This window comes from Galeopterus variegatus, unplaced genomic scaffold, assembly GCF_000696425.1.
Source record: "Galeopterus variegatus unplaced genomic scaffold, G_variegatus-3.0.2 Scaffold178, whole genome shotgun sequence".
Lineage (NCBI taxonomy): Eukaryota > Metazoa > Chordata > Mammalia > Dermoptera > Cynocephalidae > Galeopterus > Galeopterus variegatus.
Window position 1 is genome coordinate 412,858 of NW_007726289.1, and position 27,928 is coordinate 440,785.

Here is a 27,928-nt window from a genome sequence, read left to right on the forward strand (position 1 = left end):
GCCCCGGGCCGGGTTGGGGGCAACACTGGGGGTTGCAATCCGTTGCCCGGACAGGGAAAAAAAAAAAAAAAAAAAAAAAAAAAAAAAAAAAAATCATGGCTGCAGGGCAGAGCCCGTGGCACCCTCAGGAGAGTGCAGCGCTGGGAGCACAGCAGCGCTCCCGCTGCGGGTTAGGATCCTATATAGGGATGACCGGTGCGCTCACAGCGCTCACTAGCTGAGCATGGTGCAGCTGGTCTCAAAAAGGACAAAAAAAAAAAAAATCATGGCTGCAATCACAGAAACAAAATTCAGCAAAACATAAAATTATTCACTAATGAACTAATCACTTAAAACATTTCCTACTCAAACACATTCTTCTGTAAGACTAAAATCTATCCCCATACCTAACATCAGTGCCTCAATCACTTCCCTTAACATCTGACTACACGATGTAAACATGATATAAAATGATTACAGAACGAAAATGCAAATCTTGCCAAAGATGCATAATTTCATGAAAAGTCAATGAAAATGATGTTGGAGAACTGCCAAAATCAAAATCAAAGCCATCTTGAAATGGAATATGATGTGCTGTAGGTTATAATATGGTTTCACCAGAAGTATTTTTACTGCTACCACACTTCGTTCATTCTTTAATTCTAATTAGTGTACTGTTGCAATTAGTCTCAAACTTCTTTTCCTCTCACCATTTACCTTGAAATTCTTGTTCTTCCTTTCCTAGTCCCAAAAGCCTTAATAATTCCTCTTTATTAAGGGAAATGTCCCAGTGTATTTAATGCTATGCCTTCACATGGCAGAAGAGAACAAAAATATCTCTGGCACAGTGGTGTTTGTCTACAAAGTTAAGGTCAGTCTGCTGTTACCCATCACACTACTCTTAAAATCCTTCAGATGGGCAATGTCTTTCCCGTGGCGGTCCTGCCTATTAAAATAAAGAGGAATCGCTTACACTAATTCAATTGGTAATACATAGTAAGCATTTAAAGAATTTTATCTCTAATTGTGTTCATTTCGTTTCCCCTTAAAACTATTTCAGGCATTTGCTAACATTTCATTTGAAGAGTATAACTGGAGGAAGCTCCTGCCCTTTCAACAAAAGACCTACTCACTTTCTACAACAAATATGTCTCTGAGTACAAAATACAAGGCATGAAGCTTTATGGACAAACTATCTAAATCCCAGAGTGGCTTAAGTAACTTGCCCAATGCCACCCATCTAGTTAGGGGGCTAGAACAATGACTTTCTAATTCTTTGTATATATCTCCTACTAGAATACTACCAACTTTTTTTAACTGAAGAGTTTCTGTATTTTCTGAAAATAAATATTACAGACCACAATGTTTATCATTTACAAAAGACATGCTTAGAAAATACTTTTAACATATATCAGTAGATGTGGCTTTCCTAATAACAATTTAAAAATTTATCTCCTATAATAACCAGCAAAATACATGTTACTTTTACCAATTTGATTACCATATACACCAGCTATTCTAATTAATTAAAATCTGCTAATATCCTGTTTGTGTAGAACATGTGTACCCAATTTAGAACAAAAATGCCAAATGAAAAGTTAATTTCAGTTCTAGCACTAATTTAACTTAAGGTTCTGGAAACTACACTACACTTCTGGCAATCTACTTGCTTAATCCCAAACTTAAGAACAACTACCTATGTTACATCCCGGAAAAAGGCTTTCATCCAAAATACATAGAGTGACTCTTAACAGAAATTTAATTCTTACCTGATACTGAACTTAAACCATTTCCAACATTTCTCCCAGCTGAGGTAGATGTACAGTTTGTACAGGAAAGTTTAGGTCTTTTTGAATCATGATCCCGTTGCTGGTTTTGTGATCTTGATCGTGCTCCCTGAGTTATCTCAGATTCACTATACCATGTAGACTCAAATGGTGAAGCTGATGCTGATGTAGACTATAGGTTAAAAAAATTTTTTTAGAAGAAAATGCTTGCATTCAATATTAAATTTAACCTACAATGCTCCAATAAATTCCCAAGGGCCATTTATTCATAACAAGCACCAACTTTTCTACCATGTCCCTCTACTATATATTATAATTGTACTTTGCTGGGCTATCAATCTGATTTAGATTCAGTTCTCTTTGTAACTAGATATAAACACCTGGTTGTGAAACACTGAAGGACAAAAACTTTGCAATCATTTTTACAGGTTTAATGTAAAAACCTTCTGAGGAACTTGTTTCCTCTTCTTAGAGGTAGACAGAACACCAAGAAAGGCACCAACGTATAAACTGATTGTGAATACCCTACTATGAAAATGAGATTTTTCAAATAATGAAAATATTTATCCCTGATCTGATGCCCATTCTCAGGAATATAGTCATACAACACTAATAACAGTATGTTTAAAGAAAAGACACCTTAACATCTGAAATTTCTTCATCAGTGAATCAAGAAACAACTAAAACAAGTACACATTTTAAAACTCACAGCTCATTATTTTCTCTTTTAACATATATGTACACAAAATAAATTTATAAGACAAATGTTACTCATAACTCATAATGTATGAGGGTACTTCAAAATGTTCATGGAAATCTTTTAACTTTAGTTTTCCAATGATTGTTTTGAAATACCCTCTTCCAAATTACTTTACTTCTAATTCTTTAATTGGTTAAGCAGTTTACTCAACAAAATGCATTAAAAAAGGATGAGTTTGTCTCCTTAAAAATACAGGTTTAAATAACAAGAACATATTTCAACCACAATTATTGAAATTGTCCCATTATTTTTAAAAGAATTTTTCCTTCATTGCCAATTTCTTAGACACACATACAAAGACAGACTAAAAAAAAACACAGCTGTGATATAATTTCTAAATTGCTTGGAGACAATAAGGACTCAGAAAATAAAAGAAAATTTTTAAAGAAATACAAGAGAAAAAAATTTAAAGCATGTTAACATGTAAGTTAAGTATGTGATGAATGGTTTATTGAATTAAAGAATATTAAAATGAAACAAAGTTCTTTAAAGTGTTATTTTTGTTTAACAAGAGTTAAAAAATGAAATGTATCATGGGTCATAAATTTAGTCTATGGTAATCTAAAATTCATACGATAACACGAGAGCCCAAACAATGTGCTCCAATAAAAGAGCTCTAGAGCACAGACAACAAACAAGTAAATAAATATTTATAACATAAATAAGTACTATAATAGGAAGTATGTTGAAAGGTTTACAGAGAAAAGAGCCTGTGACTTAGGGATGCAGGGGAAGACTCAGAAAAGGTGAAAATTGGAGTTCATTGGGCAGGCAAATGAAGGACATTAAAGATAGACAACAGGAAAACATTCATAAACCATTCTTCCACTGGATTTCTTCTACAGAATTCCTACTTACTTGATCTTCTATTATGCTTCAATTACGAGAAGCATAATGCATTTATTCAGGGAATGTATTAGCTCAGGGTAACCCTGAAGAATAAATTTTGCATATATATGGAAAAACAGAAGATACAAGGCTGAAAAAAGTAGGAATGGGCTAGAACAGGATTTCACCCATCTTCTGCCTGGAGTATATTTTGCAAACTGAATATGGCATTCTTCAGTTTAGCATAAACTTGGCCTCACAAGCCTTCTGTAGCTAAGTCCACAGAGACCCAATCAATGAACTGGAGCTAGCACAAGAAATGAAATTCATTAGAAATTTCAGACCCAAACAAACCATTTTATATGCCATCAAGGTATGAGGAACGTTATCCTGCCGGCCAGTGATTTTAAGACCTTGAATTTCAGACACCAAAATACAAATATTTTAATTTAAAAATTTAAAAGAACTGTCACTTTTGACCAGTAGGACATCTAAAAGAGCAAATACCACTGAATCCCATCCCCAATTTTAAAAACGACATTAAATACATGACTCCCAAAACATGAAGGATATAATTCACAATAAAAGTCTTTTAAGTTGAGTAAGTTTTTATTTGTACTAACTCTGTAACTTGTCGTTTTTCTCATTCTGCAAGGACTAGACAAACTGTTAATGGAAAGCACTTCTGCAAAAATGACTTTGAACCACTGAGGAAGGGGATACCATCATATCTACTACTTTACAGAATGACTCTCTGAGGAGAGAGAAAGATGAAACGGGTGGACAGAAAGTAGGAAAACAAATTAGGAAGCCACTGGAATAGCAAGAATAAGTTCCTGTGACAAAAATAATGGGAACAGAGAGCAATGATAAAAATTCATCAGCTTTAGAGAAAAATGTGAGAAATGAACATGAAGTCTGAAATCATTCCAGTGTTCCGGCAATAGCTGGTGAGATAAATGACTATGCCGTTCATTAAAAATATTGACTACAGAGGAGCAGATGTAGATGATAAAATGATAAATTTCACTTGATACCTAAATTTTGAAGTGCCCAAAGAAACAATTTTCATGACTCTCAACTCAAAAGGCAGCCTGTGCAGCCTATATATCACCCCGGAAACAAAATAAAACTTGTTAATATCAGTATATAGAAGGAAGAAAGTTATAGCCAGTTTTGCTGCTGGCTTAAATTCAAAATCAAATCTTTTCTTGGTTTCCTACCAACCCAATTTTGTCCATTGTTCAAATATTTTCTGTCTAAACCAATTAGATTCGCCCCCCACTGAATTCTTTTAACAAGTGTTGAATTCACTTAACAGTATATTATCTTATCTATTCTGCATTCTAGAACTATTGAGGTCAAATGAAATCAGAGAATGAGTCTGTCTTCAAAGTACGAGGGTACTTTAAAAAGTTCACAGAAAAATAGAATTAAAAAGACAATACAGATCTTTCCATGAACTTACTTAAGTACCCTTGTATACTGCCTTGCACAAAATGGATGCTTACACAAGTAGTTTTTGGGCTTTTTCCACTTTTGGCTATTATGAATAATTCTGCTATGAACACTCATGTACAGTACCATAAGGTATTTAGGAAACAATCATTTGGAACTCAGAATCTACATTTTTCCAAAGAAACATAGTAATCTTAAGAATGCTATCCAAAAGTCCCGAGTTCTTAAGCTCTAGTACATTACACACTAATCATGTAACTGGGGGAAATCACTTATCTTTCCAGATTCAGATCCTTATCTATGAAATGACACAAATATCTGTCCTATTTAACTAAAATTACAAGTGAAAAAGGTTCTATAAAATGTCAAGCACTATATAAATACATAAATACAATATTTAATATTTATACAAATATGTTTATTATAAATGTTTAATATTTATATACTACAGAAATAGAATATTATTTAATCCATAACATAATCAGAATTGATCTACCATGCCCTAGACCTGACGCCACTATGAAGCTTCAGTTTCACTAAGTGCCCAGAGATAAAGAGTTTTATATCGGAGGCAACTGAGAAAGCTTCCACAATTAAAAAAAAAAAAAAATACTCCCTTTGACATTTAAAGGTTCCTTTCATTCATTAAATATAAATTTTGCTGAGTAATCTTAAGAATGCTAAATAAAACTAAATATGCAATACGTAATTTGAACCCTTACAATATTCCAGGCACTGTTGTTCCAAATGCTTCACATGTATTATTTCTATCTATCAATCTTAACTATGACCATCTGAAGAAGCCGCTATTATTATCACCATTTTACAAAAGGGGAAACAGAAGTAAAATACTTTGTTCAAGAACACAGGAGTTTCAGTTTCTAAATCAAAATTTATAAAGCAAAGCAGGCTAAGAATAGCTGATTTATGATTGAAACTATTCCTATAATCCATTAAAAAAGATTACAACCAATTTAAAATAACTGAAAAGCATTATGGAGACTCACAAAGTTTACAAAACTGATTAATCTTATTAAGAATCAATAAAAGATTTTAAAATTTGGTTGTTTGCAAATAATTTTTGAATTTTACTTTGGTATTTAAATACACTAAAATTTTGGAAAAGAATTCAACAATAATAGGTTACTACTACCACCTTTCAGGTGGGGTCATTTCAACTATTAAAATGTCAATTAAATGATTTTTAAAATGCTTTTATTTGTTTTACATAATGAAAAATGGAACTTTGAATAATCTACAACACTAAGAACAAGATGGCAGGAATAGTTTGAAAATAGTCATCTTAAATGTCAATAAATTTTCTAAATATATTCAAGACTTTAGCACCTAAATTATGACTACTATAAAAATTACAATAAAACAAATGCAGCAGATAACATTTATATAGTATTAACATTTATATAGCATTTATCATGCGCCAGGCACCACTCTCACTCAATATCTATTTGGTATTAATTCATTTAAGTCTAACAACCGGAACAGGTAGGTGATGTGGAAGACAAGACAAAAAGATGTTAATAGCTAGCAAGTAATGGAACAGGACCCCAATCACAGCAATATAGTCTAGTTTAAAAGTTTGTGTTCCTCACTAATAAGCTATATAAAAAAAGTTAGACAAAAATCAGTAGACAAAATTTTATAAAGACATTATCAAGAAAATAACCCCACAATTCTATGCCCTTTATATGTCACGTTTCTATAGAATACAAAATATATGATTCTGTACTTCTAGCATACATACACTTGTCTAGCAACAGAATAAAAATATATAATCAATCAACATTTAAAATGAGACCAAGTAAATAGTTCATATAGTCGATTAAGAACTGGGAAGTATAAATGGGCATTTTAGATAAATTATTTTACTTCAGTCTTTCTCTGAATATTTTATAAAATACTTATTACTGTGCAGAAATATTTTAAAATTAGACTTTGTCATACATTATATATCACATGATATGTAAACATATAAATACTTAACACAAACAGAAAATTTCAACTAAGGATTCTTTTAGATTCAGTTACCTCAAAATCAGATTGTTATAAATCACAAGTTACTTGTTCAGCCAAAAATGCAATGAACTTAATTTACACCATCTTATTCTACAACTATTGTGTTACACACTGATAAGCCATTTCAAAACCAGAGAGCTGTTTGTACTAAAGAAAACTACCTACACGAGAGTAGATGAATCAGTGCAAACTCATTACTAACAATAAAAATATAACCCAAAAATTCATGTAAAAGACTGCTAGCATCTTCATAAAAGGTCAGCCTGTTAATTTAATAATCATCCAACATTAACAGCGAAATAGTAAGAAGTCATATTCTCAAAGAAAATCACTTTATTATTATTCCACCACTGCTTTGCGTACATGCAGAGAAAAGTCAGATGAATGAATATGATGTTAGTGGAAAAGGACGCAATTTTTGGTTCTTTGACAAAGCCATCCATGTTGACCAATTTAGTCAAATTTATACTTAAACTGATATTTATGTTTTTAAGTATAAAGTTTTCCAAGTTTTTGGACAGTATTATTTTATATAAGGCCACAATCCCTTATCCATAATTTTGAAGTCCAAAAAGTTTGAAAAGCATCAGTCATTCCCATTTTGCTACAGATGTTTTGATTACAGAATACCTCAGATCCAGCTACTTACTACTTTTTTAAAATAAAAAACAAACAAAAGTGGCCCCAAGGATTCTGAAAAAGACTGTGTACATACATTCCAAATTAAGATGTTACCTGATATTCAGAATCCAGTCTAAATGAAGAGTCTCTTGAGTGATAGGTTTCATTTAAACTACTTCCTCTGCTTCCAGACATCATCCTAGCACTTAAAGAGTTGGAGGGTTGAACAGAAATTCTTCTTGGAATCCTTGAAGGTTTAGACTCCATTTTTAAGGTTTTCTGTGAAATGCAAATTTTCATTAATTGCCTTTCAGAAAAAACGCAAGCCCTTAATTCTTAATCCTCCATAATCATGAGTTCAAATCAAGAATTAACCATGCAATTAATCATATCTGATAAGGTAAACTGTGAGTGTGTGTCATCACTTCTCTTCTATAAGGCAGATAGATTTCTTTCTCAAGTCCATCAAAGGTTTCTCACTGCCCATAAAATGAAGCAAACACAGTAAAAGTGGGATCACAACTTTGAGGTCTGTTGTTTCCAAAACCTAGACTCTTTTCCTTACTTAACTTTATCTCTATATAAAATCCCATATGAACTTGCCCTTGACTCTCTTGGTATTCTTCTATATTATTAGCATTCAATGTGTATACTTATTATACTATTTGCGTACCTCTTACCACAATATGCTCTCAGTGGCCTTTGTACATGCCTGGAAAGTCTATACATTCTCCATCTTATTCCTGGTCATCAGTCTAAACACAAGCATACTCTTTGTGTTTCCACTTTGTATACACTTTTATAAAGACATCATACTACCTTACATTGTAATTTGTTTACCTATTTCCCCTTCTCAATAATGAATTTCTCTAGTTCAGGATCTTTTCTCATTAAAGTATTTTAAAACTGTTGCCTGGAATACAATAGGCACTCAATAAACACAAGCTAAAGTGTAACGAAAGAATGAATGTATTTTCCTTCTATTTACCACTGATAGGATCTTTTAATTATAACAACAAAAATAATAACAATAGCTAATATTAATTGAGTATTATATGCCAGGCCTGGGGATAAGGTTCACCTGATTATTTATTAGTTCACTGAATCCCCAACCTAACCATTGCCACTATTGAAAAGTGACATCTTTTAAGTGAAAAGGTCAATCTATAACACTGCAACAAAGAATATGATTCCAATTACGTAAAAAAAGAAAGGAAGACACTTCTAACGAAATAAACCAAATTGTTAAATTTGGTTTATATAAACTGTGGAATTAAGTGTCTTGCACTCTGTAGATTAATGTCTAAATTTTCTTCATTAAATATTCTTCAACCCATGACAAAAGTAACCATTAGCTATGCCTGATTTTTAATTATGTATATATATGAATGGAATCATAAAACAGGTATTCTTTTGTGTCTGGCCTCATTTGCTCAACCTTGTATTTGTGAGATGCATCCATGTGGTTGCATGTAGTTGTAGTGAGTTCACTCTAATTTGCTTATATAGTATTTTACTGTATTAATGCACACAATTTATTTTCCCATTCTAGTATTTGTGAGATGCATCCATGTGGTTGCATGTAGTTGTAGTGAGTTAACTCTAATTTGCTTATATAGTATTTTACTGTATTAATGCACACAATTTATTTTCCCATTCTACTGTGCATACACATGGGATTGTTTCCAGTTTGGGGCTATTACAAATAGTGCTACTATAAGGACACTGCTTTAATAAATTTTTTAAAAATTTAACTTTTCTGGTGCAAAGATTTAGAAGGAGGCCCCTGGACACTGGAGATACCAGTCATGAGAGTAGAAAAAGAACAACAAAAGAAAGCAGCAAATGAAAAGAACAGATATCAAAACAATCTTTCCAACTTCTTCCAGTCACCCACTTTCAAGTTCAAAAATTATTTATTCCCTTATAGTGCTGGTAGTGGACTGGAATTCAGGCAAAGACAAACAGATGCAATTCGCTTTTCAGATGTGCCATTTGAATAAAGAATATATACTTGCTTTATTAAAACATTCAAATTTAAACATTCAAGTTAAAAGCATCTAATTTTCTGCATGTATCTTCATTAACTTATCAATTAAGTTTAGGATTAATCACATCTTTCTACCTTAATCTTACTACAGAAGAATTTCCTTTTTCAATAATCTTTGTCTTAAAAACATGGTATCAGGAAATGACAGAAAAGAGGATGAAGAGAACAAAAAACATCAACAAAACATATGGTTCATATGGTAGTGGGAGGCATACAACAAACATGAAAAAGATAAGTATCGATTAAAATTATGTAACCAAGGATATCTAATAATGAAAAACCAGAGCAAAAGTTATACTATGGGGCCAGCCCATGGCTCACTTGGGAGAGTGTGGTGCTGATAACACCAAGGTCATGAATTCGGATCCCTATATAGGGATGGCCAGTTAGGACACTTGTGAGAGCATGGTGCTGACAACACCAAGTCAAGGGTTAAGATCCCCTTACCAGTCATCATTTAAAAAAAAAAAAAAGTTATACTATGGCATGTGATTAAATCAAACAAAGCTTATCAAAAACATCCAGTTAAACATGACAGGTTATCCTTATGCATCTATTTTGCCCACTCTTTCCAAAACCACTATAAAATGACAGTAAATGAATCAAGTTTTAACCAAGAAAACAAAAATCGAAACAAAACAACTGGAAAGGAGACCACAGAAAGCAAGAGATTTCAATGTATATTTGAAAAATCAAAAGTGAGAGAGGCAGAGTAATTCAGCAGAGAGGATTAGACTATACTGTTGGTACCTAGAAAGAGGTAAGAACTGGAGGCAAAGAAAACATTTGGCCTTAGCTTCCTAGAAAGGATCAAGACTTGGAGGTACAAGGTACTATAAAAATGAACTGTGCTATAAAATGGTACAACCAACTACAGAAAACAGTATGGTCGTTCCTCAAAAAATTAAAAATAGAATTACCATATGATACAGCAATTTCATTTCTGGGTGTATAACCAAAAGAATTAAAAGCAGGGTCTCAAAGAGATATTTGTGTATCTATGTTTATAGTAGCATTATTCACAATAGCTAAAATGCGGAAGCAACCCAAGTGTCCATCAACGGATGAATGGATAAGCAAAATGTGGTATATACATACAATGCAATATTATTCTTTGGACACTATTCATTCATCCTTAAAATGGATGGAAACTGACATATACCAGATGAATAAACTTTGAGGACATTATAGTAAGTGAAATAAAGCCAATCACAAAAAGACAAATACTGTGTGATTCCACTTACGAGATATTTAGAATGGTCAAAATCATAGAGACAGAAAGTAGAATAGTACTTTGGCAGGGGCTGGGAATTGGTAAGAACGGGAAGTTAGTGTAGAATGAGTATAGAGTTTAGGTTCTACAAGATGAAAAGAGTTATGGAGACGGAGGGTGGTAATGGTTGCACATTATGAATGTATTTAAAAGACCAAACTATACAATGAAACATGGGTAAGGTGGTAAATTTTGTTATGTCTATTTTACCACAATAAAAAAGTTGAGGGGAATAGAAGGGATGATGAATAGGGTTGAAAAGAGATTTGGTAAATTAAATCTTGAACAAGGGTACTTCATAAAGTTTGTGGAAAAACAGAATTAAAAATAATATGAGACTTTCCACAAACTTTTTGGAGTACCCTCATTATTTGGAGCAGTAGAACTACAGATACTTCCCCAACTCCATTCACCTAAAGACGGGATATTTATTCTCTTGAGATTAAAGGTCTCGCAGGCAATTTTCCCTCCTAAATGTACAATCATTTCTGCAAGGGTTTTAGGCTGGGGTAGTATAAGGAATAAAAGAAAATATATATTCAATATTGAGACTCAGAGTGTCTTTCCTGGTTCTGTTTCTACAATGCTGTCCGCAGACTAAAGGATTCTATTCTTACATCACAATATCAGAGATAAGATTTCTGGATAATGACATTTGGAATGCTCCCAATTAAAAAGCTAGCTTGCCACTTGACCATCCTACCCTACAGCAAAGTCCATTAGCCACCGAGTTTCTAATAAACATCAAGGATCACACAGTATCTAAGGAAGGCCTCCAATACGAAAAAAGACTAAAGTAAACAACAACAAAAAAGAAACAGATATAATCCAGGGAGCAGAAAATTTGGGAGAAAGAGGCTAATTACTTTCTCAAAGGGACCAAATAACATTCACTCAAAAAAATAATAATAGGATGCTTGAGAATGCCATCAGAGTATAATAAAGAGCTTGTGGAAACTCAAAATGTGATATACTTTTTAAAATAAGACACATTGAAATAAATTCAACATAAGGATTGGGAGTAAATTGAGGAAACCTCCCACAAAGAAGAACAAAAGAAGTAAAAATGTAACATGAAAACAAGAGAACTGTCCAGGGTGTTATCATTTGACTATGGCCATAGAAGAGAAGAAAGAAAATTACAAAAGAAATAAAGGAACCCTTCTAAAATTGAAGGACACAAGTCTCCACACTGAAAGGACTCAAGAATTCAGCAGCATCAAAGAAAAAAGACCAATACTAAGCACAATATGTCATCTTCAAATTTCAGAAAACCAGAAATAAAAGGAAGATCCTAGGGCTGGCTGGTTAGCTCAGGTGGTTAGAACACAGCCTTTTAACATCAAGGTCAATAGTTCAGTTCCCCACACTGGCCAGCTGCCAAAAAATAAAAAAAATAAAGGGAAGATCCTATAAGTTAACAGAGTGGAAAAATGGGTCACATATAAAGGAAAAGTAATCAGAATGGGTTAACAGCAACACCAAACTCTTAATTAAGACAATGAAACAATGCCTATAGAACTGAGAAAAACGTTTAGCCCTAAATTCCAATCTAGTAACTAAGTATGAGGTGGAAAATAAAACATTTTCAGACATGTAAGGTCTCAAAAAAAAAAAAAAAAAAATCAATCAAAACCAAAAACAAAACACCACCACAGGAAGCTAAATAAAGAGTACATCATAGGAAAATGGGTGTAAAGCATGAGATAACAAGACAAGGAACCCAGGAAGCAGCGAGAGGGAAAGTTCAGAAAGACGGTATATAGAAAACAAAGACGCAACTGATCCAGACTAGAGCAGGATCTCAGGAAGTGGAAGGAAAACGTCCAAGGAATAAGAGTATTATATGGAAACTATATTTCATTGGCCTGTGGCAGAGATGATAATACAACTGGAAAAAAACAGAAAAAGGAATTTTTACAAATTAATTTTTTAACTTGGAAAAGTAAAGCCATTCTTTAAGAAAGGAGGTATAGTTGTATTTGGATAAACTCTAAAATTTATAGTCATAATAATGTAAATCATTAAATCGATTTTGTTACAAATATGTTGTGGGATGGAGGTAGGTAGGGGATGTAAGAACATCGGTGAATAACAAAAAATATATAACAATGAAAACTCATAAGGTAACAATGTTAGCACGTGATTTAACAAAATGAAAGTAAATAAATCCAAGAAGAAACGGCTAAACAATTGAGGGTCAATGCCTTTGGAAAACGGGACTAGGATGGGGTAACAGGTGGGGCTTTGTTTTCCTTATAAGCAGGATGACCATCGTTTGTCCAGAACAATCCAGTTTATGCTCTGAGAAGTCCTAATTTATGTTTGTTATCCCAGGATAGTTATTAATAATGCCTACATTTATACAGTGGCTTGGTTTGGGTGATGAAGTATATATGGTCACCTAACTTTTCTACCATCATCTTTTCATAAATTATGTACATATTTGATAAGTCCATACAAATTTTTCATTAAAAAGAGGTGAATTTTGAACTGTAAATTTGAAGAATGCATACATTCTTATTAATAGTTAAACACTGACCTGTAAAACACTGTCAGTATTAATAGTTAAACACTGACATGCAAAAGCCCACAAATAATTTAACATATAGCAAATATGTTATTTTATCAAGAAAGCTACGAAAATACTAAAGGGACTATTTTTGTGATCTGAGGACTTTAAACAGAAAGACAAAATGCTTTTTGAAAGATATATATCTATAGTTGGTTCTCTAACATCAATAATGTTCTTAATGATACCTTTTGTAGTTCAGTTTGACTATATTTATATTTATACCCAGTTCTTACTTGAAGAATGAAATCTGCTCAAAACAAACCTCTTGAGAGAAGGCGAAGAGGCAGAGTCCTCTGAGAGATATAATTTGATACTGTATGAAACTATTTTTGGCAACTCCTCAACATAAACTGATTGAATTTTGACAATGTAGGTGTTACATGAAAACTTACATAATTTGGTTGTATAAGTTGTAGGTCAAAAGCACAAAAAATAGTGAAAAATAAAATGTGCAGTGCTTGAAAAAGTTCTACCAGACCACTTATAAGGCTCTATGAGGCATCTTTTTAATTTTATTCATTCATTTAACAAAGCTTTCTGGATACTTACTATGTACTAATAAGCACATTAATTAATACAGTACTGAACAAGAGGATGAGGTGGGGAAATAACACTGAACATACTGAGATGGTGCCTACAAAGAAGCTGTAGTCTGCTAGGGAACAAACAAACTACACAAATAACCATATAATGGTAAATAGTTATAAATGCTATAAAAGAAAAGGTATAAGCAAGAACAACAGACAAGGAGGAAAAAGGTACCTGAAGCTTAATGCTTTTAATCAAGACTTAAAAGAGTACAGCACAAAAAAAGTTCATATGTACAATCTTTCCTCAACAGTCAATATAATGGCCTTTTAGTTTCCTTCTGTTGATACTGTTTCTTTAAACTCAGATTTGATTCCAGTGTTGGACAGTCAAATTCCCTATTTGGTGATAATATGAAACTTTATTACCAGGGCTGTTTTCATAGGTGTGGGCCCTGTGCTTGACTAAAAACTCTGCTGCTGACATCCTGAAATTCTTTATAATTTCATCTTTGAACTTGTGTTTTTATAAGTGAAATCAGATAGGACAGTAGAGCATGATATTGAGCAGAAGATATGGCCTGTCTGCCATACTCTGCCACTCAATTTGCATACAGTCCTCACGATTGTTATGCAGCTTCCATAACATAATTAATTTATACTCGTTTTGAGCCTCACTGAAGTCTCAGGTATGATAGGTCCGATGAATTCTGTGTTCACATTCCTCACCAGAACGTTTATAACTGAGGTAATAAGGGAGGCATTGAAAGCTATAATGGGCCATACTTTCTTTTCTCCAGAACTTGCTTTGAATGCATAAATAAATGAGTGACAAAAATCTTACAATCAATATTTGAGTTTTACTTTACTGAGTTTTTCAATTTCTGAGATGAAATCTCTGGGTGTAGATTCTCTGAAGCTGAAATAAAACTGCTATTTCACCTCACTGGCCATACTTTTCCTTTGTTCAGTGTGCCCTCATCTTAAGACTTTATTTTAGTAGTGATTCACCTAGGCAACAAGAGTGAAAAACAGTATTCACACCAACTCCACAATTTATGTAGTCTGTCCATCTCAAAAATCTGTGGCTTTTTAGCTACTAAAAAATTAACTACTTTATTTGTGGGTAATTTCTTCTGTGGGGCTTCCTACGAAACTCCCAAGAGCTCTTCAAAGCAAGTTCATGTTTTTGGTGGCCTGTTGAACACTGCAAAAGATCTTTAGAAAAAAAAAATTTTTTTCCTACCCATAAAAATCATTATATCTACTCAAATCTATTCTGTGGAAATAATCTTGCCTTAAACCCTTTCTTAGTCCAGGTAAAAAGCCTAAAGAAATTCTTATCATTGCCTGACATGCAAAATTCTGAATTAATTCTGTGCCTGATGTTACCTGCAAATTACCAAGGTCTCATAGTCACATGTTAAATGCAACTACAATATAGACAAACTTAAATTGAATTTTACAGTGTTTCCCAGCAAGACTTTACTTGGAAATTGGGCCTACTCTAAAGTTAACCAACAAAGTCTGTCTCTAATTATACCGCACCAGGCTTTTTCTAAAGAAAAACTCATCATTAACATACATATTCTTCTTTTGTATTTCATCCCACTAGCACCATTTCCTAATCATTTTCCATCACCTTAAAAAGGAAGTCCAAATTCTTTGGCCTAGCATCCAGAACACTAACCTACCTTTTCCCTTTAATTCCCCACTACCACCTTAAAACAAACAAAAAAAAGCTCCAGTTCAATTTTTAAGTCAGTTACTGAGTATCTAACAATTATTATTGAGTTCAGCAGGTGCTAAACTCTAGGAGTATAACAATAAAATTTACCTCCTGAAGTTGTATTTCAGAGGCAGGGCAGAGTGAATACAATAAACAAATAAATAATCATGATACAATACAAATAGCAGAGATATACAAAATGCTATGTGAAGAAAATCTATGGTTCTTTAATAATGGCAAATTATTCAAACCAATCCTTCCCCCAAAACAATGAAAAAGGCTAGATAAAGTATGAAGAGCTTCCTCTTAAAAGCAATGAAGAGTTGACAAGATAAAGAATTACTAAGTCAATAATGAAAGGAAAATGAAAACCCAGAGAGATATAGTTCTACAGATAATTTTTCACGTGTAATGAGCAGAGGATAATTAAGTATACACTGAAATAAGGTACCACAAACAATGTAAATAAGATAAAAAATAGAGTAGCAAAAACGTCAAATCAAGTATCTTAGACAAATTATAAAACTATGTTTACAATGTTTCAAGGCAAGCTTAAAAAAATATGAGGCTTCAAGAAGTCTGTGAAAAAATGAAATTAAAAGATAAAAATACAAAATATAAACTTTATTTCTCAACACAACCTCCATTAAGTTCAAAACACTTTTGCAAGCAATACCAGCCATTTAGTTCATGCCTAAAGAACTAAGGGTCCTGAAAATTTAAACACGTCAATGCAGTCTTTTCTTACATTATTAACTGAAGAAAAATGGGTGCCCTTTAGATTTTTTAGGATTGGGGAACAAAGAGAAGTCAGAAGGGGCCAAATCAGGACTGTAAGGTGGATGCCTAATGATTTCCCATCAAAACTCTCACAAAATTGCCCCTGTTTGACAAGAAGAATGAGCAGCAGTATTGTCATGGTAGAGAAGGACTCTCTGGCGAAGCTTTCCCAGGCATTTTTCTGCTAAAGCTTTGGCTAACTTTCTCAAAACACTCTCATAATAAGACTTTATCATTCTTCAGCCCTCCAGAGTGAATAAGCAAAATGCCTTCAGCGTCCCAAAAAACTGTTACCATAATCGTTGCCCTTGAACAGTCTGCTTTTGCTTTGACTGGACCACTTCCACCTCTTGGTAGCCACAGCTTTGACTGTGCTTTGTCTTCAGGATTATAGTGGTAAAGCCATGTTTCATCTCCTCTTACAACGCTTTGAAGAAATGCCTCAGAATCTTGATCCCACTTGTTTAAAAATTTCCATTCATGGTGTTATAACACCATGTTCACAGGTTCAGATCCCTGTACCAGCCAGCCAGCCAGCCACCACCCACACCCCACCCCCCAAAAAATCCTACTGAAGGTTCTGCTCTTGTCTGCAACTGATCTGGCCACTACCATTTTGGCAACCATAGAGTAGAAAGTTTGCTCAACTGTAATTTTTCAGTCAGAATTGTGTAAACTGAACCAATTGAGATGTCTGTGGTGTTGGCTACTGTGGCTACTGACTGTTAATCATCAGTCTTCTTCAATTAGGGTATGGAAGAGATTAATTTTTTTCCTCATAAATTGATGTAGATGGTCTGCTGCTGTGGGCTCCATCTTTGACACCCTCTTGTTTATTTTTAAAACGAGGTATCCATTTGTTAACTTCTGATTTCTTTGGGACATTTTCCCCATAAACTTTTCCTAAAGCATCAGTAATTTCACCATCCTTCCACCAAGCTTCACCATAAATTTGATGCTTGTTCTTGCTTCAATTTTAGCAGAATTCATGTTGCCCTGCTACAGGCTCTTTTCAAACAGGTGTCTTATTCCTCTTAGTGCCTCAAAGTAGGCCCCGTTCAGAAATGTCACAACAAGTTAGTACAAGTTTATTTTGGTGTAAAAAATTTTGAAGTCCCTGCATAGTTTTTTTCATAATACTCGTTTTCCACAAACTTTTTGAAGACCCCATGTATGTACCAGGAACAGGAAACTGCAAAAAGAAAAGCACTTTTCGAAAAAGGGCTAAATAGAAATTTCAGAACTGAAATATACAATAACCATAATTAAATATGAATGACACCACGAAGACAAGACATCCAAAATAGAAGACACTCTGTAAGATAACTGGCCTACACTCTTCAAAAAGTCAAAGTCACAAAGAAAAAATATGGAAATACCGTTCTGGTCTGAGATGAAAGAGACAAAAACCAATTGTAATGCATGAAATTTGATTAGATCCTGATTCAAAAAGACAACAGAAAGTTTGAATATGGACTGAATTTTTGTTGTATCACAATGTTTACAACTTACTTTTAAATGGTTATGAAATAAGAATGCATATTCAGAAAATTAGTATATGGAAAGAAACATATACCTATATAGATAGATATAAAGCAAATATGGCAAATTATTAACTATTTCAGGTAAGCAAGATTATATGGGTGTTAGTTTTACTATTCTCCCAACTTTCTCTTTTTGAATATTTTCATAACAAAATTGGGAAGTGTTTCATCTTTGCACAGTACACAGTAATTCACAAGAAAACATCGCTCCCACCTAAACACAATAAGCTGGATAATCCATAAAATCTCTTTGCTTGAGTCTACCAGAAAGATGAGATTACAAGGCAACTAGATGAACTGAACTGCAAAGGAGAGCAAGCCCCTCCACAATAAGAGATGGGACAAAAGTGGCCACCATAAAAGCTGCTAAGAAAAAAACAGCCAAAATTTATCGAATTCTTAAATTCCTAAAGGCCAAATATTTGCTAGTGTGACGTTAAGAAACTCTGGGATCCCACACAAGGGGAGTCTTTTCCATAGGCTTCTACAGAGTGCTCACAAGAAACTGAGGGCAGGAAAGAGACCTGAAAGAGCCTCCCTCTTTGTAGCATAACCATGCAGGGCCTATGTATGTTTAAAAGAGAACCTGAAGAAGCCCATCCATGTTCCAGACCTAGACCCTGCATAAATACAAGATGGTGATCAGTTGTTACTAGGAGAGGGTAAGGAAACCCAATTTCAGCAAAGACTGCACTGATACAAAGCAGAGGTCTGTGGTCACTAGGGAAGGGCTATGAAATCCACCTGCCCTAGACACTCCACCAATACAAGACAGAGATGAGCTACCATTGGGGGAGGGACAAAAGCAGGCACAGAATCACTTGCACTCTAGACTCTAGAATAATGAAGAGTTGTCAAAAAGAAGGGCAGAAAGGCTGGGAAATCCCCACCTCTGAAGATTAGGTGTAGAGGGTTAGAATCTTGATTTCCATTTGATTTTTAGAATACGGTTTTTAGGAAATGCATGTATGGAGCAAAAGCCCTCAATTAAGGGGCAAAAGTCCACAGATAGCAAGGAAAAAGCCCACCTAATCAATTCTAATCACAGTTTAGGGATGGGATTATGTACTTTGACTATTTAACATACTGATTGTTGTTAAAAGGTGTTGAAAGAATTGCTGTAGGGAAAAATGTGAAAAAACGTCTGCTAAGGGCAAGCTGTTGGTGGAAACTTTAGAGACAATTATCATAAAAATGTAATTTTTGCTTAAATCATTTGGGGAGAGGTTATACTTTGGCTTAGATAACAATTGCAGTTTGATCAATTTAGCTTTTCACAAATTGTACTTTGGAATGTCACCTTGTTAACTTAAATGATGTTACTAGTTTCTATTGTTTAAGGTATACTTAGCCATAGATAACTTCGGTCACATTGCCCATGTCTTTGTGTCCTTTTGAAATGACTGAATCAACTGATTTCTCTTGTGAAACTTGTCTTTACAAGAAAAACAAGATAACTCTGAATCAGGGTTGTATCCAGTTTTCTCCTTCCACCAGGAGTTGCTGAGGTGCAGTCCCTTCGGGCTTCTCATTGCATTCATGTTGCTTTGAGTAATCCTTTTTTGCGTCTCCGTTACACAGCAGAAGTATAACAAGTAGAAGGCACAGAGAGGGCTGGCCCGGTGGCGCTCTCGGTAGAGTGCGGCGGCGCTCCTGCTGAGGGTTCGGATCCCATATAGAGACCGGTCCGCTCACTGGTTGAGCGCGGTGCAGGCGCGACACTGAGGGTTGCGATCCCGTTACCGGTCACGAAAAAGACAAAAAAAAAAAAAAAAAAAAAAGAAGGCACAGAGAGTCTGCCTAAAATTGGAGGATTAGTAGAATGAAGAACACCACCCTAACCACGTAAGAAGCAACAGCAGTCTACTGCTGAGGTAGGTACAACAGCACGAGAGAGATCTCTCTGTGGTGCAGGGCTTGCAGAAAGTTGAGGGTGGTACAAAAATACTGAAAGAAATCCTCCAGCATTCTATGCCTCACACTAAGCATTAGCAGCAGCAGTTCACTACTAGATTATTTCAAAAGTAAATAAAGTTCGGACCCAGCTCAACCACAAACTAAACCAAGTCCCATCACACTAAAAGTCCTGACAAAAGTAGAGTATGCCTATATCAAAGCATAAACATTATTTATCTCAGTCTCTGTTCTTTTATTTATAGTGTTTGGCCATCACACTAAATGTCCTGACAAAAATAGAGTATGCCTATATGAAGGCATAAATATTATTTATCTCAGTCTCTGTTCTTTTATTTATAGTATTTGGCATTCAATCAAAACTTTTAAGATACAAAAATGCTAGGAAAAAAAAAAATCAACCCACTGCCAAGAGATAAAACAGTCAACAGAGCCAGACCAAGAGATGGCCCAAGATATTAGGAAATGCGGAAAGTGATGAGTTTAACAGTAGATTAGGGAAAATGGAAAAACTAGGGAAAAGGAAGACAGGCTAGAATAAAATTATATATAATGAAGCATAGAAAGACATACAATGGCAAATACAGAAGAGAAAGTTTAACAGATATTGAGAGAAGAGTAAGAAGGCCTAACATACACTTAATTGGAGTTACAGAAGGAAAGACTAGGGCAGAGAAAATATTTGAAGAAATATTGGCTGAATGTTTTCCAGAAATGATGAACAACAAATCACAGAGTCAAGAAGCCCCACAAATACCAACTAGAATAATTAACAATTTACATATAATACTCACACCAGAATGCTGAAACTATACTTAAAAAAAAAAAAATCTCAAAATGCTACGAGGGCAATGTTTAGGGAGCCAAAATTTCCAACAAGATAAGGAAGATTTCAGAAGAGATAATTTTTGAGTTGATATTTGAAAAATGAAACTAGAAAACAAGGAAGAAGGTATAAAGATGTTAAAGCATGTTTAAGAACTGAAAAATAGAAAATAATGTGAGTATGAGGATACGATTAAAGGATGGAAGGAGAGAGAGGAGCAGAAAGAACTCCAAAGGTAATAAATTCAGAAAGTAGATTACGTCCAGATTGTAAAGACGCTTGTGTCATCTGCTCAGGAGTATGTATTTGAATAAGACAACAACTGTGAAGCTATATACCACCAATGATTTAGATATTATTTTTCTCCCTAAGGACCTAAGAAATTACATTTCTGACAAACAGCTTTCAAAGATGAAACAATTAGCATTTCAAAAAAACTTTATCTAGTTTTGTCTAGCTTTAATAATAAACCTATATAACTTGCTTCATTTTTTGCAATACTGAAAGTAACTTGATAATTAATTTTACTACCTTTGAGGAACCATGGGGAACAAACTACTGCTATGGGCTACAGGCTTAGGAGATACTAAAGATTTTAAACAGGGTTAGCTAAAAACAAACAACCCCCCCCACCCTCTAATCACTACCAAGGTCAAATTACAGGAAGAGACATGTTGGCTCCAAGACAAATTAAGTGAGGACCCAAAACAGTGGAAATGGATAGAAGGCAGATTCAATACATACTTCTCAAGTAGAAATGAATTTACCTGAATAATTAGGAAGGGGGGATTATTCAGAATACTGATGAAGAACAAATGTTTTAATGTTTTTCTTTTTATTGCAGGGGTTTGGGAATGGAGGACAAGGAAGCACACCAAGATAAGTTGGTTTTAAAGAATGAGCAGTCTGAAGTACCCAGAAAGCCACAAACACAGGACAGCAGTGTGCGCTAATAGATTTTCAATCATTTACACTGACCTATTTACTTTTTTTCCAGACATATATTCTACTTCCTTGCTTTCTCCTTGTATTGCACCTATACGGTCAGCCTTAGCACTCCCGTTCCAGTCACTTATCTCTAAATAGTGTTTATCAGTCACAAACACAGGACAGCAGTGTGCGCTAATAGATTTTCAATCATTTACACTGACCTATTTACTTTTTTTCCAGACATATATTCTACTTCCTTGCTTTCTCCTTGTACTGCACCTATACGGTCAGCCTTAGCACTCCCGTTCCAGTCACTTATCTCTAAATAGTAGAATTTGAGGTACTATGAAAAACTGAAAATCTTCAGGCAATGTAGGAAAACACTTGGAAAAAAGGAGTTCTATCCATTACTCTTCTTAAGGGTAAATCTTTCTATGATTACTACCACAAGTTGCCTATCATGTAGGGCTTGAGTTTTTAGTTTACCAAATTTAGAAAGCTGTGAATTCCTAAAAGCAGAGAAATGGCAGTATAACACGCAAAAGTTTTTCTTTGATTCTGCTTATGATGGCCTTTCTTAAGTAATATGTATCCTTTTCCATCACTCTACAGATCACTGCATCAGGTATTGATCAAGAGTCACATAGTAGTCATAAAGCAAATAACCAGCCTAAAAGGCCTCAACACTATCCATATTAACAAATGCTACTTCTCACACCTAACAGTCTTTTCCTATATTTTAATGTATCCATTAATAAAATTCATTTGCCATTTTTCCAAAATAGGCAACTTAGGCTAGGCAGGAAATAAATTAAGCATTGCCTGATTTTTGGCACATCAGCCAATTTCTGACTATTTGTAGAAACATGATAGTACAAGATTTGAAGTCTGCCCTTTACTTGGTGTGACTCTAGGCTTAATCTCTCTAATGCTTAATTTCCTCTTACAAAACGGTGATAATCACAGTACCAACTTCACAGGCATATTGTGAGCTTTGCTAGCATACAGCACGTGTTCAGCAAATACTAGCTATTACTAAGCAATACCAGTGGTGGTTAAGATTTTCATACAAACAGCTTAATAGAAATTCTGCTTTTTCATTATTTGAAAATCTGTCTTTAACACATAGTGAAAAGACTTTTTAAAGTCATTCAGATTTATGTACAGGATAATCACTGCAGGGTAAAGAAACTTATATAAGCTCACCCAGAGATACAGTGAAAAGTTAATAATGTCTATTTCTTTCCAGTTTTTAAGCTTATCTGTATTAAAAAACTGGAAAGAAACAGCCATTAACATTTTACAGTATCTCTGGGTGATGGTATTATTGGTGTGATTGTTTTTTTTTCTTTATATTTAGTTTTACAAAATTTCTTTAATGTACATGGTCTTACTCGGCTAATTAAGGGAAACAGTTATATATAAAAGAAAGACCTGTTTTTTATAACTCATATTATAATAAAATCTATAAAGAACTCCTAAGGAGAGCAATCCTGTTTCTAAATTGCTGGTTTACAGCCTTAGTATCTATACACCACAAAGGAAGTAGTAAATATTAAGCAACAACATACTGTTCTAGTAAAGACTAATTGAAAAATAAGGTTAAAATTATTACAGAAAATGGAGATTTGGGGAATATTTTCATTATATTTACCGGTTGAGCATCAAATCTGATAATCTGAAATGCTCCAAACCCGAAACTTTTTGACCACTGACATAACACTCAAAGGAAATTTTCATTGGAGCATTGTGAATTTCGAATTTTTGGGTTAGGGATGCTCAACCAGTAAGTATAATGAAAATATTCCAAAATCTCAAAAAATGTGAAATCTGAAACACTTCTGGTCCCAAGCATTTCGGGTAAGGGACACACACAACTTGTACTATCAGACCATTATCTTATGCCCCCAGTCTCTATGAAAAACCTGATTCTAATTGGGTCTAACTTGGAATCTGTGTTAAATATCAAAGGGGAGGGAGGGTGCAGTTACAAGTCTTAAAAACCAGAAAAAAGCTCATCTCCACAAGAAAATGTAACTATGTTCTTAAGTCTACACTAAAGCATTTTAAGAGATTAACTGTTCTCCTTGAAGTGAATCTAATTTGTAAGTGTCAAATTTCAATCTTCATTCAGTAAGTGGAAACCATTTTAGGGTTCTGGAAAGTGAGAAACATATCACACTAAAGTACAACAATCACAATGGAAAGATGATAATTAGCTTAAAAGAGTCAAAATTTTCCCTCTTTTAAAGCTGTTGACAAGAATGGGTGTAGAGCAGTAGGTGATTTTAAAACCAGATATTCAACTAGTCTAACCGGTAGGGTCACACAGAAATACATTTGAGAACAGGAAAAACCAGCTTTAACCACATAAGTTCATGTCAGAGTAGAAAAGTTAAAAGGTCAATGAAAATTACCCCCAGCCAACTCTCAAACTATGAGGTAATTTTATCCCCCCCCCCCCAAGCCTTTTTGGGCTATTTTTTTTTTTTTTTTTTTTTGTCTTTTTGTCTTTTTCCGTGTCCGGCAACGGATCGCAACCCTCAGTGTTGCCCCCGTACCGGGGACCGGCAACGGGATCGCAACCCTCGGTGTTGCTCCCGTGCCTCGCTCAGCCAGTGAGTGGGAACGGGGGTGTATGTGGGATCCGAACCCTCGGGCGGGAGCACCACCGCGCTTCCCAAGCAGCGCACTATCCAGTGCGCCACCGGGCCGGCCGGCCCTGGGCTTATCTTATGATTAGCAACTACATTAAAGATAGAATTTTTGCAAAATAATGATTTGTGAGATAGTAAACTATTTCACTGTAATGGAATTCTATTTTGGTGAATTCAAGTAATCCTAGAAGGAACTCAAAAATCTTACTCATTTTAGATTGTAATCACACCACTACGATCAGCTGTTGAATCAGTTATTTAACAGTTATAAGGTTCACTAGATAAGTTCAATTTGATGGTTAAAAATGAGATTTGTGGGCTGGCTGGTTAGCTCACTTGGTTACAGCATGGTGATGGTAACACCAAGGTCAAGGGTTCGGATCCCTGTACAGGCCGGCTGCCAAGAAAAAAAAAAGTTTTGATAAAAGCCTGTGCATTTCACTCATGCATGCCCCCACTGTTCTTTATTACTGGCACTTAATTATCTGTGTTAACAGAAGGCTGTATCACCAAAGATAATCTAAAAATCCTTTTTATTTGGCTTAGGGATACAATAGCTCTCCATCCCACAGCACAGAGCACTAAAGTACACAGTACAGTACACAGTACAGAAGGTCTTTGGTGCCAGGCTCTAACCTCCCAATAAATATATGTCTCAGCTATGGGGAACAAAGTATCAATTCTTAAGCCATAATATCATGACTTCACAGTTTGCTTATCAAAGTCCTACTCACCCTTCACATCTTAATTCAAGCAAAACTTATTGTAAAAATTTCCCTCAAGAGTAAGCACCCCTCCTCTATGCTTCCGCAGTAATACTATATAGTCACACTAAGGTAGTAACAGCAGTTGTTTACACATTAGTCTCATGACTAAATTCTAAGTTGTGGAGGACAGTCACCACGTGAGGCTCATCTTTGTAATGTGAAGCCCTAGTCTAATAGACAGACTACAACAAATTATCAAAACATATTTTGCATTATTTGATAGATATTGCACTAAAATTTTTCTTAAAATGTGGGCAATTCTTGAACATACACCAGATGAAGTTATATGAAGTGAATATGGAGCTGACTAAAAATTGACTACATAAGAATCACGAATGACTTTTATGTCCAAGTTGATTATTTGATACTTTCACACAGAAAAAGAAATCATTTATACTTAAAAAGTATAAATTCTGGGCCGAGCCCGTGGTGCACTCGGGAGAGTGCGGTGCTGGGAGCGCAGGAGCGCTCCCGCGGCGGGTTCGGATCCTATATAGGGATGACCGGTGCGCTCACAGCGCTCACTGGCTGAGCGCGGTGCGGCCTGTCTCAAAAAGGACAAAAAAAAAAAAAGTAGAAATTCTTATTCAAGACACCTGATCCAGTATGAAACTTAAAAAAAAAAAACACCAAAAACCCAAGACTCTGTATACTGACCATGCTAACAACTGTGGTATGACTTAGGGCAAAAGAAGAGAAGAGTTGTAAAAAGTTCTTATCTGAAAAACATATGTAATATAAAACTTATAAAAATACATACTATTGTGTGTATGAAGCAGCCAGCACTCAGTGGAGGACATAGCATTGGTAGAGTAATCTTTTTCTTACAGGAATGCTTGGATATAAACAACTGGACTTTGGCTATCAACTCCTATTGTTTATATTCATTAAAAACTCACACTGCAAGTATTATGTCCCCCAGTGTGTTGACTGCTTCACAAAGTACCTCATTCATCTAATTTAATCCTCACCTCAACTCTAGGAATTAATTGCTATGTGCCTGAAAAAAATCTAAAGAAGTTGAAATAATTACAGCAAAAATCAAGACTCAAACCCAGATCTTGACTCTAGTGCCACTGCATCATGCACCATCGCTGTTTCAAAAAATGCTGTAGAGCTGTTAAATGAAATACTGACTCCCCATTTCAGAAACAAAATTTTTGTAACCTCGTGAAAAAAATCTACTCATACTACGTGTTTGCCTTCTTAACAACAGTACACTGATTTTTAAATCAAAAATTCATCTTAAACTTACCTCTTAATTCTGGACAGTTGGGATTAAGAAAAGGAGAAAAAAATCCTAAGTAATCCCACAAAATCGGAAAAAAATTACTAAATTCAATTTTAGTTAGTACATGTACCCTTAACTAATAATGCCAAAAGACACCAGCTGTGACGAATTTATCACCCAGAGATTTTCCCCATATGTATTTGCTTTCGTACTTCAAATAGTATTTTTTACTGTAGTATTTTTGGTGTGTGTGTGTACACATTCAGCTTCACTACGCAGCTTAATCAAAATGTGGGAGTATTCTACTACTGGGGACTTCCATATTTTTACCCCTTACGCCAACAGGTCTATTTTTTTATAAATATCATCACCTATTTAAATGTGAACACATAACTTACCACAATACCAAAAGAACTCCTAAGGTGTCACCATATTCAAGAACTGGAGTTATGAGCAAATCTTCACCGAATCTAAGGGGCTGACAAAGTTGCTTCAATTCGAGGCTGGGCTGGGCGAGTCCTAACCCTCCCCGCCTTCAACCCCCCGCTCACGAAGTAAATGCTTCACTGTAGACACCCCAGGCCCGCAGGGTTCCGGAGGACCCTCCGGACCCCAGCCAAAGAGTAGGCCGCTCCAGGCCAAAGCAAGGCTCAAGCCCCCTCCCCTCGCCCACCACACGTCCATAAGGAACACGCACAATGTGCCCCTTCCACCCCTCACAAATTCCACCACCAGACGAAAATCCACCGGTAGAGGAGGCCTGCACCGGCCCCCCTTCGTGTCGACTGTCTCCGACCAAACTCCTCCACCCCATCTTGCCAGGAAGTGGCCTCCGCGCCGCAGGCCTGCACTTCGCTTCCTCCCCTCCCCCACCCGCGGCCTTCCTCGAACTGGCTCCCCTGGAGAGAAAAGCCCGAGCTCCGCAGCTCATTACCCTTGCTCCCGAACTGGCACTGAACAGGGCACGTCCCGCTCGCAGCAACCACACCGCTGCCTTCCTCCTCGGAGTTCTAGGCCTCTGACTGAAGCAGAGCAGTTCACAGAGAAGCACAATGGCGCCCGCCCCTCTCCGGGATCCGGCACAGCACCAGCCGCTACCGTTAAGGGCCCCGCCCTTCCCCTTCTCCCCCCACTTCGCGGACTTCTCAGGGTCTCGCGAGAGTGGTGGCGCTGCGGGGATCCGTGAGCTGTGGGCTGGCTAGACGTACCCCACCGCGGGGTGGTGCTCTGACTGCGGCAGCCGTTGAAGGGCTGCCCCCGGGGAGGCAGCGAGGCGCCACTGGTAAGCGGCTGTGGCTGGTTGGCCGGCGTGCTGGCGGCTGGGTCGGCGAGGGTGCGGGCTCCGGGAGCAGGAGCTGTATAGGCCCGGCCCTGGTTGGCCGTCCACGCCTGGCTGGCGAGGATCCCTGAGTCAGCCGCGACACTACCTGGCTCCCGGCTCTCCGCACACGGACTCTTGCCCTCCCCTGCAGACCTGCAGGGGCCCCTGCTCGAAATACCGCCAAGCTCTTTTATTCTATTTTCTGTATTTGGCGCTTGGTAAGTGGCGCAGTGAATTTTTATTGAATTGAATCAAGCACTATTTTTCTCGAACCCCCCCTCCTCCCGGCTTGTCTCCCTGCCTGCCCTATTTGATCTGACCGCAAGCCCTCCCCCTT

General features: G+C 35.8%; 1 protein-coding gene across 3 annotated transcripts in view; it reads right to left on the reverse strand.

Annotated features, from left to right (window-relative positions):
• Window positions 1–27,348, reverse strand: part of MARCH7 (membrane-associated ring finger (C3HC4) 7, E3 ubiquitin protein ligase) — a 45,641-nt gene extending 18,293 nt beyond the window's left edge. For all 3 annotated transcript variants that reach the window (XM_008563925.1, XM_008563920.1, XM_008563915.1), the window contains exons 1-3: window positions 27,205–27,348; window positions 7,582–7,746; window positions 1,749–1,938 (exon numbers count right to left, since the gene is read on the reverse strand). In XM_008563925.1, the coding sequence (XP_008562147.1) occupies window positions 1,749–1,938; window positions 7,582–7,734 (343 nt within the window). In that variant the 5' untranslated portion in view covers window positions 7,735–7,746; window positions 27,205–27,348. The remainder of the gene's footprint in view (window positions 1–1,748; window positions 1,939–7,581; window positions 7,747–27,204) is intronic.
• Window positions 27,349–27,928: the final 580 nt, after the last annotated feature.